The 23,132-nt window shown below is 41.3% G+C and overlaps 1 protein-coding gene across 3 annotated transcripts in view; it reads right to left on the minus strand.

The window, feature by feature from the left end:
• FRY (FRY microtubule binding protein) overlaps positions 1-21,866 on the minus strand; it is a 458,299-nt gene extending 436,433 nt beyond the window's left edge. For 2 of the 3 annotated variants that reach the window (XM_030818557.1, XM_030818559.1), the window contains exon 1: positions 21,648-21,848. In XM_030818557.1, coding sequence (XP_030674417.1) covers positions 21,648-21,693 — 46 coding nt within the window. In that variant the 5' untranslated portion in view covers positions 21,694-21,848. Of the gene's footprint in view, positions 1-21,647 lie in introns of all 3 variants that reach the window. The other variant, XM_030818558.1, reaches the window with a different exon arrangement.
• Positions 21,867-23,132: the final 1,266 nt, after the last annotated feature.

Consider the following 23,132-nt stretch of genomic DNA (forward strand, 5'->3'; position numbering starts at 1 on the left):
AGGAGAATCATGTGAACCCGAGAGACAGAGGTTGCAGTGAGCCGAAATGGTGCCACTGCACTCCAGCCTGGGTGACAGAGCGAGACTGGGTCTCAAAAAAAAAAAGTTGGCCTGGACTCACTAAATTGATTTTCTGAACCACTGATGAGTTATTAATGGTTCACGATCTGTAGGTTTTCAAGACTGAAGAGGTAGACTCCACATTTTCTGTCTTTGATCCTGGAAATGCTGGGTTACTCTCTTACTAGCGGGTCACCACTGGTTATAAGGAAGATCAGCTGTGGCCTCAGGCAGCCAAAAGAGGTCCACATCAGTGTGGGGTACACTTACTCCATTTTCTAGGGACAATGACCTCTTGATTAATTACTTTGCAAATTACTCATTAAAACTTGGCTTTGCAAAGTTAGTCCTTGGTCCAGTTATTGCTGCCAGATTTCCTGTTTACACTGAACTCAGTATGTTAGGTTATTGTCCCCACTGAAAAGTACTTCGGACAAGGAAAAAAGGTGAAGCCAAGCAAGAAACAGATTCCGAGCATCATTTCCTGGTGTGCTTCAGCAAAGAATTCATGAACAGCAGGTGAAGTCTGGAAGCCTGCTGCAGATGCTAAAGTGACCAGCATCATTTTATAGCAAATGGTCCAGAAGGTTAACACAGTGTGATTAGTCCACACTGGTTTCTCCTGGCAGGCTCTGGCAGTGCAGCCCACTGGTCACTTGAGAGATCTCTCAGAGAGGGTTAAGATGAACATTTTCTAGATTCCTAAACTAGAAGGCAGAGGTAAAGCACTCTTGAGTATGCACTGATGTATATTTTCTCCTTGCATAATCATATCTTCCCCCTAAATCATATGGATATGGATGTCTGCATCAATTAAATTAGCTACTATAGGTACATTCATGTTCTTCATTTTAGAGTTAAGAAAAGCTGCAATAAGCAAGAAATTTTTCTTGGAGGCATGCAAATGATTAGTTTCTCTCTCTCTCTCTCTCTTCTCCCTATACCACTCTCAGGAGGATTATAGACCAACCTTTTTATCATATAGTTTTTTTGTAAAGAGGCCACCCATTTATATACAGGCGACTTGGCTTCATCTAAGATGAAGTGCAGTTTTTCAGCTGATGCCAAATAGCATTTTGCAAACCCCCACAGCACATAATTTAGGGTGGTTTGGGGATGTTTACCCTAGGGTCACACATTTCAGCCATTAAAACCATAAATCAATATTAAGAGGTACCAAACTCTGGTCTTGGAGTCTTATCAATATATATGTAACCCACCAGGGAAATTCTTTACTACCCAAGAGAGCTGTAGAGCTTAATTTTCTTTATGTCTAACAAAATCAGCCCTGCTTGATTCCATTCCTAAGAACAAGAAAACAACTTTGAACCTTGTGCAGTTGAGTACTTAATAGTGTTCTTTGCTCATTGTTTTCTCCATGTTCATCCTCTGTCTTCAACAGCCTTGATCAAGGGCTGGTATTCTGTCTTGAACTTTTCTTGTGTCATTTCCTACTACGCTTTATTATGCCCTCCGTAGGCAAGAGTATATACCCAGCTCCTAGACCCTGACCAGCTGATTTCTGGGCCTACATAGTATATGCTAGTGGAGAAGTAAGTGGATTCTAGGATGGAAGCATGTTCGAAGAGTAGGGCCTTGCAGTCTAAGGAAACTTACACTCTTCTAGAATTACACATCAAACAACTAATAAAAGTTGTCTTTGATCCATTAGAAAGTCTTACAAAGCACTGTCTGCAATACTGTAATATCAAGTTCAAGTGAATATTAATAAAGATTATTAGTAAGAGACAATCAGGCTATGGGATTTTAAAAATATTTTTAGTAAAATATTTTTAGTAAACAGTATTTTTGCAGCAGTTAATTTGTAAACACCTTAGGACAGCATGTTGGTCTAAACATAAAACCTTTACAGCTTTACAGCACTATCAGGTTTTGTAATTCTCATTTTGAGACACACTATCATGCACAGGAAATCACACTGAGTATCTTCCCTTCAGATATTCTGAGTAGAAGTATTTACTGGTCATACTGGTAGAAAATATAACACATTTCTGTGGGCTAAAAAGTTACTACATAAGCACTACAGGAAAACCTTTCCTGTGTCTTATGTCCCAAAACACAATTAACTAGTATAAAAGTAGAATATTCCCCAAATGAAAAAATTCTATAAATCATTTAATTTTATTTTTCTGATACTCATACTTAAATACATTTTCTTCATTGAGCAAGAAAGAAGACAATAAGCCAAACAAATATAGCAAATATAGAGGTAGAGAAAATAAGCCCCACATTTTTTCTAGTACCTGGATTTGAATATTATATTTCTAATTATAGAATTATAGGCAGGGCTGTTGAGTCTAGAATGAAACATTAGTGAGAAGAGATCATTTCCTGGGTAAAGTCGAGTCGATCATTTCCTAAAGTATCATTAATCTTTCTTTTTTTTTTGTCCTATCAAGACATAAAATGTGGATACCTTTTAGTTTAATGATGCAAGTTTCCAGGTAATCAAATTAGAAATGCAGAAGCACAATACATGGCCCAGTGTTGATAAGCCAGCCACAGTCTAGCCAATTATAGCATCTTCCTTGTGTAATTTTCAGAATCATTAGGATGCTACTTAAACATACACACACACACACACATACACACACACACACATACACACACACACACACACACACACAAAATCATTCTCTGCGGTTCAATTCCCCCTTGCTGCAGATCTCATTAAGACAGTATAATCTAAAGCCACACATTATGAAATTATCATACCCATCAGTAGAACAGACAGAGTGGTGCTGTCTAACTGCTTTTCCCTGGCTAACAATAATGATGGCAGAGCATTCACGTCACTCTTGCTCTGGGTATAGCTCTTGCTGACCTATTGATTTTTCACTTCATCTGAACAGCTTATCTAAATTCCCCAGGCTCCACCTGGATCAGTAAGTCGCACTCACTTTCAAACCCAGAGCCTCATGGTTTTCTACTCAGCCCCCAAAAAGAAGAAGAGGCCCGCCCTTCCAAAGGAAGCTGTGGCTTTGCAATGAGTCCACCAGGGAAGCTGGCTTCTCCAATGTGTTAGAGACATTTTCATTCAGACGTTTAAATGAACGTCTCTGCATATGGAGTGATATGTAAGAAGAGTTTTTACTCCAGAACAAACTGTAGTGGATTGAACTGCTGTATCGTTGGGATCTATGTTTTTGCTTTCAACTTTTTCTGAATGACAATTGTTTTAAAACACTCAGACCCAAGGCACTTCAAAGCATTCATGAGAGAGTTCAGAGACAATTTAAAAATAATAAAGCCTCACAGCTGTAATCCCAGCACTTTGGGAGGCCGAGGTGGGCAGATCACAAGGTCAGGAGTTCGAGACCAGCCTGGCCAATATGGTGAAACCCCATCTCTACTAAAAATACAAAAATTAGCAGGGCGTGGTGGCGTGCGCCTGTAGTCCCAGCTACTAGGAAGGCCGAGCAGAAGAATCACTTGAACCTGGGAGGCGGAGGTTGTAGTGAGCCAAGATCGTGCTACTGCACTCCAGCCTGGGTGACAGAGTAAGACTCCATCTCAAACAAACAAACAAACAAATAAAATAACAAAAAAATAAAGCCAAGGCCTCCATTCTCCTTTTTCCATCACTATCCCAGCACGAGTAACCAAATTACCTCAGATAAGAGATAACTGAATTACTTTTATAACAAGGGCCTACTATGTGTTAGGCGCAGCCTTGGGCAGTTCACCTACTCTCTCATTTTCCCCTTCCAACAAACCTTGAAGTAGGCATTATAATGTCCATTTTATAGATGAGAAAACAAAGCACCTACTCTGTGTCAGGTCCAGGTCAAGTCCTGGGGTTGAGATTAGTGATCAAGCATAGAAGCAAAGGTCTGGACTTGTCCGACCCTGGATCTACTGCTCAGCAGTGTGATTTCTTCCTTCTTTACTGCTGCGCACCTGCCCTCATCAATGTAGGAGCCACACATTTTAGAGAAGGATGAGCAATCAGAAACAAGCCTGGGTTTGTCTACAGCGCCACACCCATATTGCTCAACTGCCTTCCATGTCAGCCTCAAACCAAGTGCTCATGCTGGTGGCCACCATGTGGAGGGTCTGCCTATCCTCACCCACTATTAAAGTCAGGTCTAATTGGGCAGATATATATATATTTTTATTTCTCCTCATTCTATCCCTCCCCAAGCCCCCCACCCCCCCAACAGGCCCCACTGTGTGATGTTCCCCGCCCTGTGTCCATGTGTTCTCTTTGTTCAATTCCCACCTATGAGTGAGAACATGCTGTGTTTGGTTTTCTGTTCTTGTGATAGTTTGCTCAGAATGATGGTTTCCACCTTCATCCATGTCCCTACAAAGGACATGAACTCATCCTTTTTAATGGCTGCATAGTATTCCATGGTGTATATGTGCCACATTTTCTTAATCCAGTCTATCATTGATGGACATTTGGGTTGGTTCCAAGTCTTTGCTATTGTGAATAGTGTTGCAATAAACATACGTGTGCATGTGTCTTTATAGTAGCATGATTTATAATCCTTTGGGTATATACCCAGTAATGGGATGGCTGGGTCAAATAGTATTTCTAGTTCTAGATCCTTGAGGAATCGCCACACTGTCTTCCACAATGGTTGAACTAGTTTACAGTCCCACCAACAGTGTAAAAGTGTTCCTATTTCTCCATATCCTCTCCAGCACCTGTTGTTTCCTGAGTTTTTAATGATCACCATTCTAACTGGTGTGAGATGGTATCTCATTGTGGTTTTGATTTGCATTTCTCAGGCAGAGATTTTTACACAGTCATCCCCAGGGATTCTCCCTCATGAAGTGAGAGAGGTGTGTAGAAGTGTTATTTTGATAAACACCAGGGAAAATGAACTTATAAACTATTAGATAATATATAATCAAATGGAATGATAGTTAAATAGGAAAACAAAAATAATGTTCTATGAGCAAACCCAAAAAGGAATGGGACGATTTGTAATTATCTTGTGAACTCGGTTAGTAGAGAAAAGCAAATAAAGATTTCAGTCTAAAATGGCTTGAGGCCCTAAATCACCTGGTTTAAACCTGCAGAAGAATCAGTTTTGCTGAACAACTGCCATAGCTCCAGATGACTAGCATTCATAGAGGAAAAAAAATGCCAAAAAGGCTACGAATAATTCTAGTCTGGAACTGAAAAAAGAAAAAAAGTTAAATGCTGCTCTAGGACAAAAGAGGAAGCTGCTGTAGTAACCAGACTTTCCTACAAAACCGAAACATGTGTTCACCTAATCAAATGGCTCCTAATTAGCTATTTATAGCCACTGCCACCACAGCTATATAGAAGTTTTGAGCAAGAAAACTATAGATGTTTGTCACAGGCAAAAATGGATCTGCTTGCAATGCTCAAATAAATATTATAAAAGATGGAATAAAAAATGGAGATATTGTCTCCATTCCATGAAAAAACTTTTTTCAGATTGCTAAGCATGTACCAGGAAAGATTATTTCTGTGGACACACACACACACACACACACACACATATATCAAGTCTTTAAGTCTTTAGTACATAGCCAGGTCCTTATATCTGGGAGACATATAACTCTAAATGTACCTAAATCTCTCTCTAGTGACTGAAAAGTTACATTTACATTTGGAGTGATGTGAGCTCTTCAAAACTCCCATTTTATTTCCCTTTAGGCTCGTTAATTGCATTATTTTGTCACTAATGTTATTTACAATATACAACATACATCAAGCTGAGATTTTTAACAAAGTACAATTAATAGACTGACTTCAAGTAGAGTTGTATAATGGACTTTGCACATATAGTTGCTAAAGGGTTCAGAACTAAAAATTGTAAGGTGTATTTTAGAAATTTACCAATTTCATTGTAATGGACCAGAAGTTATTTTTCAGCCTAAGCCCATTTTAAAAGGAATTAAAACCAGTAAGTGTCATTGCCCTAAATTAAATGTCAATATTAACTCCTTTATTATTAATAAAAGTGTGGCATTCTTAAAGTGCTCTTGATAGCATAAGAGAGGTGTGGAGCCACCCAGGTAACTACAGGAAACAGCTGTATATTAAACGATAGTGTGGCAGGTATGAAAAGTAACCATGACAATTTGTGGAGTTAAAAGTTTCACAAAAATTGGAGAGAATAAGAAAGCAAGCATACGTATCTGGGGTAACTTAGGTTAATGGACAAATGGTTCCACATACATAGATTTACAGCACTGGAGGGCACATCACCATGCTCACACAGATGGCCCAAACCATCCAGAAAAGAGAAAGTTCCTGGCAGCCCTCTCTGCTTCAGAAGACAGAGGAGTGTGTCTTCATTTTAGAAAAATTACCAACAAAGTGAGAGCTTAAGCAATCTGAAAAACTAACCTATTGGGAACATGTTCGTTCCCTACAACAGTGGACAAATGAGGCTTTGTTGTACTTGCGAAGTGGTACATGGCAGACTAAAAAAGATGTGGTTATGTCTTTTTTTTTCTTAAGAAAAGGAAGCATAAACCCTACAAACAATACACTAAGCTATTGCAAATGCCAAAGAAAGTGCTCTATTTGTAAACAGAAGAATCTGTTTGGCACTTAAGCAGTAATGGTTCAGGATCATCTGCAGGATAATTAAATTAACATCAGTCATTCATCACTTTCTTTGGCATTGGTTGGTTAATCCTCAATGAAGACTTTCCTTTCAGTGAAGCATACCCTCTTATTTAACGTGTGTTCAAGTAAAATAGAGACCACCATGCAAAGTTTTAAAAATAAGTAAATCCATCTACAAAAATTCAGAAACTTTACTCAAGTTCACAGACAAAACTCATGAGCAGAACTGACAGGTCCAAAGGCTGGCAGAAGGAAATTTAGCCAACAAGATAGATAGTGTAAAATAAACTCACTTAGACTCTCCCTTCCAAAATTAGGTTGAGCTTTCACTCTAAGACTGTATTAAGACTAATTTAAAACTTTCAAAAGTAAAAATTTTATATATTTCTTTTCCCTGTATGTCTATTGGGTCAATTCATCATAGACAGCATGTGATGCGATAAAGGACAGTCCCTAAGCTCTCAAAACCTAACTGCATATGGAACCAGACTTAATTATCACTTGATTTCCTTTTGATTTACATTATTTCAGACCAGTCATTTTTACAAAGAGATACTCTATGTCCTTCAAGCATCCATTCTTTCCACAGACCAATATCAATGCTCTTGAGGAACTTATATTCTGAGTGAAAAACAAAATAAATGTCATCAATTCTCACTGCACTTACAATCTGAAAGAACATATATTTTTTGAATGACTGTGTTTGTCGGGTGTATTTTAGAATTTCAGAATAAAGAAGGTGTATTTGGACCTATGGCTGTTCAGAATTATAGCCAAAGTTGTGGGCATATATGCCTACTGGAGACAAAATAATAAAGATCCGTTCACAAAAGTTAGATGGCAGCCCAGTTCAACCATTTGTTAGGCAATTTAGTGTCATACTACAGCCTTCAGACCATGCTGGGAGTGGGCACAATCACTGTCCGTGCTGTTTGGCCTCACCATAGCAGCCTCCCTCTAATTTTATGGTTTCTAAGATTCACTGGGTGCTACAGACATGAAAAAGTTTGGGTTTAAAATGTTTTATCTCCCATGGTATCTAAACTTTGGAGTTGGGGATGTCGCCTCAAATTTCCATCTTTCCAGGAGCAACTTGAATCATAGTCAGCAAAGAAGTGATTTTAAAGAGCAGAAAATCTAGAATTGTGGTTCTTAAACACTTTTTACTCATGGATTCCTTTGAGAATCTGATGAAAGATATAGACTGTCTTCAGAAGAAAGAAAAGAAGGATGGGAGGGAGGAGGGGAAAGTAGAGAAAAGAAAAGAAAAAAGCACACACATTTTGCCTATTTTTTACAAAGATTTCAAGGGAGAAATCACTGATGTCCCGAATCTATACCAGGACCCAGATAAAATCAATGGTACTGTGGTCATTTTCCCCAGGCTCTTGTTAGCTTTGAATTGTGTTTCTTGTTTTCTAGTCCAGGGTCCAGCTGGCGTCGCTCCCTTGCTGGGTCAGTGGGCCTGGGACACTTCGTTGGGTGGAAGACAGGAGGAGGGCACAGATTCTGGGCTCCTGCTCTTTCTGCCTGCTAATCAACAGTCTTCGGCACTCAACCCTGGCTGAAAGCTCAGGAGGCTGTGCCAGCTTTGACTGTCTTCTACTAAATGAGGGTAATTCACATATAATTTCTTTTCAACACTTCCAGTGTTCCTTTGCAGTGCTAAGGACATAATCCAACAAGAAATCAAGTTCCACAGTTTTAACAACAACAAAAAAAAATTAAAAGTGCATATTATAATGCATTTCTGTCCAACTGACATTTCTGACAAATACTTCAACTGTTTAACAAACACTGAGGAGGAACTGAAAACACCAACAAGGCACTCATCCAATTTGCACTAGCCTGTAAGTGCTGGCAAACATCAGTGTCTGCGAAGGCTTTTAATGTTATTGATAGCTTATTCAAATAGGCTGGAGCGGTCCTCCAGGGCCTGAATCACCACTGCCTCTGAGGAATAAACCACTTATAAAGCAAAGACAGAGAGAACATGGTCAGAAATGAGTGCTTTGCAATGCCTAAATCAAAATGGCACTTCTATAATGCATCTGTGATGTAACCAGAGGGCAGTAACCCTTTCTTATAGTTACAACCCAATTAGCTGCATGAGGGCCTTGAAAAGCACAGAATGACTTCCTTTAAGGAAAAACATGGTGCTATCTTAGGAAACTTTAACAGTGTGATGGTCACAGAAAATACCATGATCTTAAGGTTTGTTCTTTCAGATACATCCTATGGTCTCACCGAGAGGACAAAAATATCAGGGAAATAAAAAAGACATAGTACAAAAGTAAAGAAATGGGGAGACAGAAATTGAAGCACTGAAAGAAGATTGGATCTGGCAACTGAGACTTTATGTTGGGGGAGGAAGAAACAGGAAGAGAGAGGGCTGAAGAGGTGAAGCGGCAGCTCCTCGCTGACCGGGGTGGAAAGGAGGCTTGACTGCCACAGATATAGGTGGCGACTAATGGGCTCAAGGCTCAGTGCTCCACAGTGGGGAAGGTAAAAGAATGAAAACATTTGAGGCTAGAGAATGACGACTTTGGTTTTTAAATGTGTATACATATACTATACACACATTGTAATATATAATTATACATAATACACACATTACACATATGTATATATTTTTTGCTTTTATTTTTTTTTTGTTTTCTTTTTTTGCAGGAAGTTGGGGATAAGATGGAAGCAGACTGAGGAAAGAACAGGTCAAGGTAGTATAAAAAGAAAAAGAACATCAATTAGTTGAAACATGTTTGAAGAGCTTTGATGGGCTTTTGGAGAACCTTGGCAGCAAAATATGTGTTTTGGGTAAAATATTTGAATAAAGAACCAAGAAGGAATAGTGTCTGATTCCATTGGTATACAACACCTTACTTCATACTCATCACACACAGTTCAGTATGGTGGTTTCAGACTGACATACTCAAGACACACTGGTCTGCCTGTCCCTCCGGAATCCAAATTTTGGCTACCTCATTGTTCATTAGGCTCTGAATCAGGGCCTGATCGGGGAAATAAAAGAAGGAAAAAACCTGAACCAGTTCATTTGTGAGCAGATCCAGTTAAAAGATTGATGGGGAGGAGATCTGAACTATCATGAAGTTTGGTTATTATCTGTGAGTTTCAACTATGTTTGGCATCTTGGCTCCCAGGAGAAGCGACAATTGAGAGCCAGCTGTAGAAATGGCAATTATAGGATGAAGAAGGTATCAGCATTTTGAATGGCAGTTTTTATTGGCAGATGGGCTTGGTTTTAAGAGGCCAGTTGGCAGGGTTGTGTGTCTCCTGACATTCATCTATCAGAAGATGCAAGGCAAAAAAAAAAAGATCATTTGCACTTCCATGTCAGAACCACCAGGATAACTCGCAGACCCTTTTTAGATCATGAAAATAGTGGGAGGCTCATGATGACAAGACTAACGGGCAGATGTAAGAGTCCAGATATAGAGCTCCCTCTTAGCAGGTAGACCCAAGCTTCAGCAATTTGAAAACTCCATGAGGCAAGGAGTATGCCTTATGTAGAGATGGAAAAAGTCCTTAGCCTAGGGACTGAGTAGGGGGTTTTCCAGTGTCCCAAAACACAAGAACCAAGGCCTGATGCCTTTAATCTATGTAAAAATCAGTATAATGATTTACTATTATGGAAAAATAGCTGGGATAAGTTGTCCTATGTGAAGAAAGCAGCTTATAAAACTGTATATTAAATAATTCAGTTTTTGTAAACAATATTACAGGTAAAAAAAGACACCTGGGAAGAAATAAAATGCAAATAGTGATTATATTTAGGAGGTAGGATTGTGGATCGTTTCCATTTTCTTCTATTTGCTTACCTAAATCTTTACATTTTCCTATATCGAACACATATTGCTTGAATAGTAAAAATATATTTTAAAAAGGTATTCATACAAAAAATGCATTTAATATATTTTAAAATGTGTTAATCAGGTGTCACACACCTGTAGTGCTGGACCTCTGAGAATAAAAGAGCAATTTGGATTTCTAAAAGCTCCTAGTGGCTGCCCCAGGATCTCTTAAGGAAAGATCAGGAGGACACAATGCAGGCTTCACTGCCTACAGTATATTTGCAAGAATGTTTAAGATCTGCTAACTACTTAAGATCTTATGGAACCTGTAATTACATACACTCTATTTTGTCAGTGCATGAATAGTAAACTAGAGGTTGCCTATGGTTTTCTTCTTATTTGATAAGATAATACATCCAAGACTCAAAGGATAGCAAATAAAGATGATAGTTCCCCAATGTTGGCACCAGAGTGTTGACTGGAAACTTTCCTTGTATTCTACTTTTGGTGGATTTAATTCTGCTGTTCTGCTGAGTGGGTGCAACTTTCTGCAGAGAATAAGGCCACTCTGTGCTCTGCCTCCTTCCTTTGGAAGTGCTTCCTTTTCCACTTCTGCTTCCTATTCATCTAGCCACTTCATGTAAGGAAGAAAACACAGGTCCTGATGGAGAAGACAGGGTTGTAGACTGGACTTATGAGGGCCAGTAAGGAAGCTCCTGTGAATGTGTGATGTTGAGCAGCTAGGGTGGGGTTGGTACCATAGCAGTGGACATGGCTGGGCTAAATCTAGAGATAAAAATGCCTGTGACTTTCACTAAACCATTACATTAATTTCCCAAAGCAACAATAACAACTGTAACTTTAATGCACTAGATGCCTTACACAGATTATCTTGCAAATTCAGAACAAACCTGTCCAGTAGAAATGAATAGACCTACTTTACAGACAAGGAAACAAAGGTAGAGGGATGTGAAGCACATGCCATGGTCATATAATGTACGCCGACATAAGTACACAGAAACATCCAGCTATGAAAACAACATAGAAGCCTGCTTTCATAGTAGCTCATCATTAACTTCTCTTTCACTAAATGGAAGAGTTTAACTCAAAAATGAGTTTGTAAGCACATATCAAGTGCTTAAATACGTAATTCTGAAGACACTCTGGGTTCTCCTAGCTTCTTCACTGGCTATTAGGGTGACTTTGGGAAAAATACCTCACCTCTCTGTTCTTCAGTTTGCTAATCTGTGAAATAAAGACAATAATGGGGTGTACCACATGGGGGACTACTGTGGGGATGAAATAAGGGGAGAAGGTAAAGCCCCCAGGGGTGATGCCAACCATACAGTCTTCAACAGTCATTGATTCTCTCCTCATTCTGTGGATGAGGGAAAAGCAAGTCCAGATGAGCGGCAGCTGAAGATCTTTCCATTCTAAAATCATATCCAATATAATATAGCTATGACTCCAGGGACTTCTTGGCCCCTATTTTGATACTTTTTTTTTTTTCCTGAGATGGAGTCTCGCTCTGTCGCCCAGGCTGGAGTGCAATGGCGCGATCTTGGCTCACTACAACCTCCGCCTCCTGGGTTCAAGCAATTCTCCTGCCTCAGCCTCCCATGTAGTTGGGACTACAGGAACACGCCTCCATGCCTGGGTAATTTTTGTACTTTTTTTAGTAGAGACGAGGTTTCACCATGTTGGCCAGGCTGGTCTCGAACTCCTGACCTCAGCTGATCCACCCACCTCAGCCTCCCAAAGTGCTAGGATTACAGGCATGAGCCACCATGCCCAGCCCCTATTTTAATACTTTTGATGGACAGAGAAGTCATTCTTCATTTCCATGCACGATTCATACAGTTTTAACCTCCAGCTCTCACAGAAATAAGAAAAACAATGCTGAAGTGAACATTTCCTGGGGATTGAGACCAAATTTCAAAACCTTAATAATGTTTTGGATAAGTGTGTTTTCAAGAGATATAACTAAGGTAGAGACACTGTCTAATGTGCTACCATTGTCTCTGAGTGACCAGACTAAAGACTTTTGTTGAATTTATTTCTACTGTCTGGAAAAGCATCAATGTAAAATAAGAAAATCCTGATATTTAATTCTGTCTCAGTGGGTTCTAAATAAAGTCCCTACAATTTACCTTCTTTAGTAGTGGTTCAAGGACTGTTATTGTTATTTTTGTTTTACTAGTTCAACAAATGAAAAAACGGTCAGTGGACACAGAATTTCAACTTTTCAAATCACATCTGATTTTTGTCAAAGCACAAGCTGCATCTTAAAGAGGCGGCAATAAATGTGTATGTTTTGTGCTCTGAACCTTCCATTTGTATTTCCAGGTCCCAAATGTCTGCTCACCTCCCTCAACCACCATGAACCAGATTCTGAGAACTCATGCCATATATCCCATATTCATCTCAATTCCTTACGTATCTTCCGTAGTTTTCATCAGCCATGTTTTTATCATTTTTGTCACTTTCCCTTTCAGAATTATCTTACTATATTTCATTATTTACATGCTTTTCAGTTTTCTTCATTCCAATGCATCTGTCTTTTGTAAGATGTCATAAATATTCAGAAAAAAAATATTAACTGCTTTTACATCTGGGATAAATACATTACTTTGTTTTCTTTCTTTTCCCCCCTTCCTGCCCCCTCACACCAACATTTAACACTAAGGCCTATCTGAAATTTATTGGACTATTTGGTTATGACAAAAAGTATATTATTCTCTTTCTTACTGTTTTTACTTCTTAGAACTGCTATTCTATTGGTCTTGCAAACTTCATTAAATAATTGATCCTTTCTTCAAAGCTCTATTGTTCATTTGTATGTTTTAAATTAAGTTCACTAAATAATCTAAATATGGAATTTCTATTTATTTTAATCTGTCTGGTGTTCAGTCCAATATCATAGAATTTTAGTAACAGTCATTTGTAATTGACATTTTAATTTGTTAAGGCCAGTTTAACTTCATGGCTTCTATTCATTAAAAAAGCAGTTTTTATGTTCTTGATTCTTCCTTCTAGATCATTTAACTATCAGATTATAGAGTATTTTGTAAGGACTTTTATTCATAATTTATAGGAATCCTTAAGCCAAAGAAGGCTGGGAATTTCTGTGTCAACCAATCAACTAACATTTTTAAATTCAACCAATATACATTAAGCTCCTACCACTTGCAGGCACAACGCTAGGCTCTAGGACTAAAAAGATAAGGAGGGTTTGCCTCTTCCCACCCCATCCCCAAATCAGTGCAATTCAAATTCATGAAGGTTTAAGCTAAGATAGAATGCACAAACTTACAACAGCTCCAGGAAGGCTGTTCGCCCGCCCCCTCCACCCACCACCCTCACCATTACGGGCTTTCACTTATAAGTATCAACACAAACAAAAGGCTCCAGGAAAGCAAGGGCCTGAGAGTATTTCTGCATATTATCTCATTTGACTAAATATTCCACATGTATATGGGCCTTATTTGTGTATGGAATTGGAGGTTAAAAGACATGAAAGCCTGGATTGAAAAATTTGTCTTAAGAGACATGCTTCACTGGGATGGATAAAGCCAATGATTGTCCTGAGCAACCTCAAACCCAGTTCAACACCATTAGCCAGGCAGAAATGTTTTGCCAGCCATTTGAGGCTAACACTGCCACTTTAATTAAAGAGTTATGATGTCAGTTTGGAAACACAATGGGAGAGCAGCTGTGCTCCAGCAATACATTAATACAATTTCCATCAACGTGCATAAGCTCCTACACAATGCAAAGGAGATATGTGTAAGGTTACAAGGTGAAAGTAGCTGTAAGGAGAGGGCAATCTCAGAGTTTCTGCCATGAAGGAATTACTCTTCTTAGATTATTAGATTGACCTCTTGCTTATGCTTTCATTAATATTTCTTAACATGCATGGTCAAGATTCTAAGTCACAGGACTTTAAAGGTGCTATAATCATTAACCAACCACATAAAGTCATGAGGCTGACCATAGCAATAGGTCATTCAATTTACTTAGCAGTGAGCCCTAACACTCCCACCTTCATGCACTCCTGCCATTCATCATGATAAGTAGTGCCTGAGTCTAAACCCATGTCCATCAGAGTTAATACAGGTACATTTTAAACATTCTGTGACTAAGCTTGCCACTAACACATATTTTGTTAATTACCTTCATGTAATTCTCTCCAGTATCATTACTTCATATGTGTGTATATATCATCTGATCATTTGATTAATACTGACATGTAGTCAAGAAGAAAAGTATGTTTCATGCTATTTTGAGTAACTTCCATTTAGAAGCCTGCTCCTGAGCACAAAATTTGCAACACACAATTTACTTTGCAACTCCAATATTTACTCTGAGAAACACCCTTTTAAAAAGATGCATGTAGCCTTCATGTTTCCTTATTTTTGTCGGTATTCCAAATCCACAGTGGATAAGGAATTACCCTAGACATATAATTATCTTGTACATTTTAAGACCTTATAGCTAAAAATGTATTTGCTTAAGAGTTCACTAATGTTTTGGTGTGTGTGTGTGTGTGTGTGTGTGTTTTTTTTTTTTTTTTGAGACGGAGTCTCACTCTGTCACCCAGGCTGGAGTGCAGCGGCGCGATTGGCTCACTGCAAGCTCCGCCTCCAGGGTTCACGCCATTCTCCTGCCTCAGCCTCCCAAGTATTTTTTTTTTTTTTTTGAAACGGAGTCTCGCTCTGTCGCCCAGGCTGGAGTGCAGTGGTGCAATCTCCGCTCACTGCAACCTCCACCTCCCGGGTTTACGCCATTCTCCTGCCTCAGCCTCCTGAGTGGCTGGGACTACAGGCGCCCACCACCACGCCCTGCTAATTTTTTTGTATTTTTAGTAGAGACGGGGTTTCACCGTGTTAACCAGGATGGTGTCGATCTCCTGACCTCGTGATCCACAAGCCTCGGCCTCCCAAAGCGCTGGGATTACAGGCGTGAGCCACTGCGCTCGGCCAGAGTTCCCTAATGTTTTAAGAGTCAAGTGTTTTGCCTTTTTTGTCCTGAGTGGGGTTCATCCTTCATCTGGGGATCCTTTATGTAGCGCAGGTTTCTCACTTTTTTCTTTCTCTCAAGATAAACACTGCACACCTGACTACAATATCTCAAGAACTGAGTGTTAGCATGGTTGGACCATCCGGCACCACAACTCAGATTTAATTAATGTTTACTGAATACCACGTGTCAGAGTCCAAACTAGGCACTACTGCACATTTGGCTAAATACCCCATGTGTACATAGGCTTAATTCATTAGTTGACTGTTTTCCAAAAATCCCCATACATCCACCATGAATTTTATTCTCTATATTCTGATGTTTTGACCTCTTGGGGACTTGCTGGCCTGGACAGACTGCCCCTCCCAGGGTTAGCCAATGCCTGCACACAGTAAGGGACTCACCTGCAAGCGCCTCTCCATATGCAAACCAACAAAGAGCCCACACCCCACCAGCTCCATTATCAGACTCATTCTGGAGCACTATTCTCCTTCCCTAATCACCCCAGGGCCACGTAGCAGACAACTAGAGACAGCCCTGTACCTCAGAGCCTGCTAAAATGATGCAAACTAACCAATCCTGAACCTGCTTACCCTGCTTTGCTCATTCCTTCCCATGGAAACCACCGTAAGGCTCTTGCCAACATTACTTCTTGTTCCCCCTGCCTCCTGCCTGATCCTGCTGCTTCCCTGTGTGCCCCCTGCGTGGCGTACCATGCTGTACCTCTGGTTTCTAGGGGACTCTTGAGTATAATAAACTTCCTTTATGACAGTCATTTCTGTGTCTGCATGTTTTACCATACCTGGTTAAAACAAATCCTGGGTACTATTAAAACATCCCACATAATTATAGAATTGGCAGCTAAGATTATTTGGGTTTTCTTTCATCCCACCCTCTATGCTCAGTAAACAAGTTTTAAACTTTTTGTCGTTTACATTACATTACCTTGTCTGGCCCACGTTAACAATACTTAATAAAAGCAATTATATGTCAGTTCCTTTAGTGAATAACCAAAAAGATTTAATTAACCATTATTTTCTACTATATGAAAGAGCAAGCTCTAGCTATCTACCATGTCGCTTCACAGCACCCACCACCATGCCACATTGCTTCACCGTACTTGGGGACAGGCAGTAATGACACTCTGCCTATATCATCTTCCCCTGAGCTAGCAGGCTGGAACCCACTAGCGACCTCAGTTTGTAAGATACGTGTTCAGAGGTCGCATATTTCACTGGACTGGAAGCTGGGTGCGTCTTTGCAGGTGTAGCTCTTACACTGAGTGTGGGGTTATTTGGGCGATGCTAATTGGCTTTAGATCCTGGGACTGCTTCAGAGAGGGTGCTAAGCTAGTTTCTGTGCCATTCCTTCTGCTGGCATCTTCATCTAGCATCCTGTCCTTGGTCTAAAAGTGCGCTCTGCCTGAGCAGGCGGCAGCAGTGAGGAAGCAGAGGCACTGGCAGATGGAGATCTGTGTTGCCCAGCAAGGTTTCTTTCTCTTTTTCTTCGTAACATGTGAAAATGTAAAGACAGCCATTTTGGGGGTTAAAAAATGGACTCTAGGGCAATGTACCTAAGTAGATATATATATTCTTGGGGATGTATTTCCAAGCAAGGTCACAAGCACTGAGTTTCTGCTTCAGAGAGGCCTACAGACACTTCTCTGTTAATTCTAGTAGATGTTAAATGTACAACAGGACAAGTATGTAAAATTGTACTAAGTATAGAGTTCAAGAAATTGATTTTAGACCATACAACAGAACCAAGATATAAGTTGTTATATAATCCTTCAGTGGTAAAGATGAATAAAAGATATAATGGAATTTCTTCTATCCTAAAGTAGCTTTGTAATGGCATATTTGGAATAGGACCCTGTAAATTAAATCAAGGACTGCTTCGCCTTTTTCACGTTTGGCATTCCTGTCAGCGTCATAATTTTAAGAATATGTACTCTAACCAACAGGAGGGTAGTGAGCTTCTCAATGTGTCTCCACGGCTTCCATGGAGGATATTTACTCACTCATTCTACTATCTATTTTATTGAGCAGGTTTACTATGTATAACAGACTGTCTTAAGCTATTGGTATATAGTAGAGAACAAAAGATAGAAAAAGTCCTTGCCCTTCTGCAGCTTGAAGTCTAACACCATGAATGACTGTATGAATGAATGAATACACAAAAATGTAATCAGGTTAGGGATCATGAAACTACGTGAACACAGATTACCATATTTCATTGATAAGATTACTTTTTCACATTTTAACATCCCTGAAATCAAGATATGTCTTAACATTTATGGTATGTTAAAATTACTGACAACTTGGCAGTACTCACAGCACAACTGTCATGTCCCTGCATGTGCATAAACTTAGTCACAGCTATTCACTCTGTTTTCACTTCTACTGAGCTATGGGCATTGTTGGCACTGCACGTGTTCTGTTTAATTGCCACTGAAATGGTTTTCAAAAAGATTACACTATCATTTGGCACTGCAAAGAGACATTACTGTGTATGCATGAAGGCACCAAAACAGCAGTGTGACATAAACCTTCTATTACTAAAGGAAACATTTGTCTCTGTTTGGCATTTCCATATCATTTTACAAAGCAAGATCCAAATGCTTTACCAGACTGAATAAAGAAACACATAAGTTAATGAAGCTATGTTACAGTTTGTTACTGAGATTCACGCAAGTGAACCGTCACACCCCAAGCAACGCTACCAATAACACTGGCAGGAAAATGTACCGAAACCCAAGGAAGAGATGAAGGAAACTTGAAAGCAACGAGACTAGTGTGACCTATTCATGCATTATCATGGAAGAATATCCTTGAAGTGAAATGTCAATAATTTTCTCTTTGTGTACAGCAGAAAAACAATGCTATGTCTTACAACTGATGGCATTTTTAATTTGATGAAACATAGAAATAAAGATGGATTACTAGTTAATAAGAAGTTTTAGAAAGAGAACAGCATACAGAGTGGAAGTTTGTTGATTCTAGACAGTTTTAAGTTAATAAGGTATTGCAAATGCACAACTTTAGAAAAACTACAATTTCAATAATTTGGCATAGTTTTGCAGATCACTAGCCACTTAAAAAAGTCTATTCACTCTTATTTCTAACAATGTTTTGGGTACACCTTCCATTCTGATGTAAGAGTGTGATAAGAAAGCCTCATGTTCTTCTTTCCCAACTTTAGTTGGTGCTACTTTGATTTTTGGCAGTTTAGAGATATTAGAAGTGAGGTGCTGGATCTGTATTCTAAACTCAAACCTTACTACTGCTACCAAGAATAGAATGAAATACTTAGACAGGAGGGTCCATTTGAAATCTCAAAGCATGCATATGGGACTTTGAGATTCTTAGCACAAGAGTAACATGAGTAAAATGCCAACTATAAGGATACGTTTCCAAGCAGCATATGGTCACAGCTCAAAAATGAACTTTTTTTAAAGCTTACTACTGCAAATTATTTTAGAACCAGAGACAGTTAAAAACCATATCAAGGAAGAGAACACACACACGTACACACACACACAAAACTCTACGGAAGAGAAATTATAAAACAATGGATGTAGATTATAATAGAAATAATTTTTTAGGCACAGCTTCAAAACTGTCACAATTGTGACATCAGTTTTTTATACTATTCAGCCAAGCAACAACTACTTTAACATAAAAGTGAGTATCGCCGGGCGCGGTGGCTCAAGCCTGTAATCCCAGCACTTTGGGAGGCCGAGGCGGGCGGATCACGAGGTCAGGAGATCGAGACCATCCTGGCTAACACAGTGAAACCCCGTCTCTACTAAAAATACAAAAAATTAGCCGGGTGTGTTGGCGGGCGCCTGTAGTCCCAGCTACTCGGGAGGCTGAGGCAGGAGAATGGCGTGAACCCGGGAGGCGGAGCTTGCAGTGAGCCGAGATTGCGCCACTGCACTCCAGCCTGGGGCACAGAGCCAGACTCCGTCTCAAAAAAAAAAAAAGTGAGTATCAAATCAGGAATAGGTGTGTGGCTACATCCATCACCAAGACAACAGGTGGAGTTTTATATGGTGAACACATATTTCAATAGTGTTGAAAATAGACTGCACCATATACGTGGTATTTCCCACTATCCAGAAGGCCTGCTTTCTGTTCCTAGGGCCCTGCAGGGAGAATTCAGGGATTCCCTGGAACTAATACTACTTTCCCCAGCGACTTCATTTCAGTCTTTCCTTTTAGGTAGCCTGGCCCGGGTCAGAAATTCTCTGACAGTTGGTACAAGAGAACGAATGTGCCAGTGTGAACGCTGCAGGGGATGTGTTGTTGCCAACTGATGGGGTGTACTTCCATATGCAGAGCTAAAATAGACTTGGATGGTTGAGAGGGTAGAGACTGCTCTTTAAGTGCCAGTAAGGGAAACACTTGGTTACCTGTCTTCTGGGGCCAACTCATCTGAAAGAATGAGGTGGGTTTACATGTTTGGATATTTCCATCTGATTTATATGCTGGGGATGGGATGGGGAGAGTCTGCAGACCGCCAGTGTTGCCTTTCAGTATACATGTACACAGTGGGGGTTCCCAGTGGGAGAAAACACTCTGTAAAGGGGTCTGATGCACCAGGCCAGTAGAGATAGCATATGTTGCCACTGCATTACAATAAGGGCAACTCTCAAGAAGAACTGGGAGATAGCATAGAGCATGGGCAGGGAGTCAAACAGATCCAGGTTCAAATCCTGCCTCTATCACTTACTTGCCCAATAATCTTGGCAAAATTACCTGAACTCTTTAAATTCAAAAATAGAGAAACTAATAATAATACCTCCTTGGAGTGATTGCAAGAATTAAAGTATTAATATATGTCCACACCTAGTCATATGTCTGGTGAATAAAATGTGCTCAATGTATGGACACTACTGTGTCACCACTAGAGAAATTCCCTTAAATGTAAATGTTTTTGCAGATACGTTTTTTAGCATGGGGGTAAATTATATGGACCACAAAATGGCCTTGGCTAAGGTGTTTTGAGGGAATTATGAAGTTGTCTTATGGTAGGAATATGTCTTGATAAGAAAGGAAACATGTAAATGTGAGCATCCACGTGTGATCAGTGAGAATGATGCAGAATTTAACATGGATTTTTTGAGATTTGCTTAATGGCAAGACTATACGATATCTACCTCTACCTGTCACTACCTCTACTCTGAGCAGCTTTATGATAGATGTGTTCCTACAATCTTGTGTAAAACTCAATTTTAACTCTAAGCATCACTTCTCTGCATTGGAGGAAGTTTTGTAAAGCAAATAACCCCCACCTAATCTGTCTTGCTTTGAAGGCTGAAACTTTCTCCTATCTTCGAGTGGACAGGCATGCGTTCTGTATTTTTTTTGCATTGGGCTATCACCCTGAGAGGTGAGCCATAACTTCTACCCACTCTGGTATGCCCCACAGCACCCTTTCCAAAACTGCAAAAGCCAAGTGAAAGTATGGGCAATAAGAAAATATTAAGAATTGGCAGAGTAATTATTGGCACCTTGGACACACTAGTGTTTGGGGATATTTAATTAGACGGCAAGGTAGATTTAAATTTTTGAAGCTCTTAGAGCATAGATCTTGGTCGAGTCCATTCTACGGGGAGATAACAAGGGGCCATTGACTACCTGCTGCACTGTTTTCAAGCAAAACCCACACTGTGCGGGCTCTGGGTGCCATCTCCACAAAGCCCCCTCCCCAAGGGGGATTCCCACAGAGGAATTTTCTCAAGGAAGGTCCCGTGTCAGGAATGCTGCTCGGGTACGGGTTCCCACGTGCCCACACGCAGGGCACGGGCTCACACGGCAGGGTGAGCTGCCTCTTTAAAGGCGCGGACCTCAGGGACCCCCGAGTCTGGCTCCTCAAGTCTGGGCATCAAACTTTCTCTTGGAACAAAACCTCTTTCAACCCACATGGAGGCAGGAGGAGGACGGAGCCCGGGGATGCCATCAGCGGCGGCCCGGAGACAGCGCTCCCACCCCCGCCCGCTTCCCTCGGTCCCCACCCTCTTCCTCCGAGGGAAGGCGGCCCCGACCGCACAGCCCCGCCCGGCCCCACCCACCCGCTCCCCGGCCCACCTCCCCGGCAGCGGAGCCCACAGCCTCACAAAGCTACCTCCCGGGCGCTGCGGTTCCCCGGGGCGAGGGGCGAGCGGGGCTGGGTACCTGAGGAAGAGGCCAGGACACTGGCGCCCAACGAGACCCACAGCATCGCCCCGGCGCCGCCGCTGTAGTTGCCACCGCCGGAGGCTACTTCGCTGCGTCAAGCTCTGGAGCCTCGGGGACCTGGTGCCGCCACCGCCTGCGCTCCCCGCGCTGCGCTGCGCTCGCTGCGCCCGGGCTCGGCTGCCCGGCGACCGCCACGGTCAAGCAAAGCCCCGCCCCGTGCGCGCCCGGCGAGCCGCGGACCCCCAAGGACGCGCCGCCGCCCCGATTGGCTGCGGGAGTCGCTGGCCCCGCCCCTGCTCGCCGCGCTCCTCCCACGCCGGGGGCGCGCGCTGCCGGCGGCACAGAGACTGGCGGCCTCTCCGGGGGCGTCGCGGGAGGGTGCGGTCCGCGCTGGGCGAGGCTTCCTCCGGGCACCGGCGCGTTCGGCCTCCGCTCCTGGGCGCTGCAGTTCTCCCTCTCCTTGCCAGCCCAGAGATAAATAGACGGCCAGAAAGAAAAGAAAAAGAGAAAACATCTCTAGAGGTCTGCGCGGGGAGGGCAGTGGCCGCGGCACCTGTGGTGTGAAATCTTATTTGTATAAATTTGTTTCTCACGGAAGCCCAGGAAAGGCTGTCTAGGGTGGAGCACTGGAATTGTCACCAAGGCTTTTTTGTTTTTGCTTGTTCTTTAACCTGAAGGTGTCCTTACACACCTCTAGACTTCTTTATCTTATGAAGAAACTAAATCCAGTTAAACAAGTTGTCCGAGGTCATAGAGCTGGTTACAGATTGATTCTGTATTTCGATGCTAAATCAAAGCTGCCTCAGCGTTTATTTCTTTTCTGTCCAGAGAAGAGTTGCATTCTCATATGTAATGCTATGTATACTGTATAGCAAGCAATCAATTAAAAATATAGAGATAGAAAGTAGATGGGTGGTTGCTGGGGTGAGGGGGCTGGGGAGTGATGGCTAATGGATGGGACTCTCCTAGGGTGATGAGAATGTTCTGCAATTTGATAGTGGGAATGGATGCACAACTCAATATTCTGAAAACCACTGAATTGTACATTTTAAAGGGCTGAACTTTATGGAATGTGAATAGTATCTCAATAATTCTGATATTTAAAAATGTATTGGCTGGGCATGGGGCTCATGCCTATAATCCCAGCACTTTGGGAGGCAGAGGCAGGTGGATCACGAGGTCAGGAGTTTGAGACCAGCCTGGCCAACATGCTGAAACCCCGTCTCTACTAAAAATACAAAAATTAGCCGGGCATGGTGGTGCGTGCCTGTAATCCCAGCTACTCGCGTGGCTGAGGCAGGAGAATTGCTTGAACCCAGAAGGCGATGGTTGCAGTGAGCCGAGATTGTGCCACTGCACTCCAGCCTGGGTGACAGAGCAAGACTCCGTCGTGAAAATAAAATAAAATAAAACTGTATTAACGCTTGAGCCCGGGTGGTTGAGGCTGCAGTGAACTATGATGGTACCACTGCACTGTAGCCT

This window comes from Nomascus leucogenys, chromosome 9, assembly GCF_006542625.1.
Source record: "Nomascus leucogenys isolate Asia chromosome 9, Asia_NLE_v1, whole genome shotgun sequence".
Taxonomy (NCBI): domain Eukaryota; kingdom Metazoa; phylum Chordata; class Mammalia; order Primates; family Hylobatidae; genus Nomascus; species Nomascus leucogenys.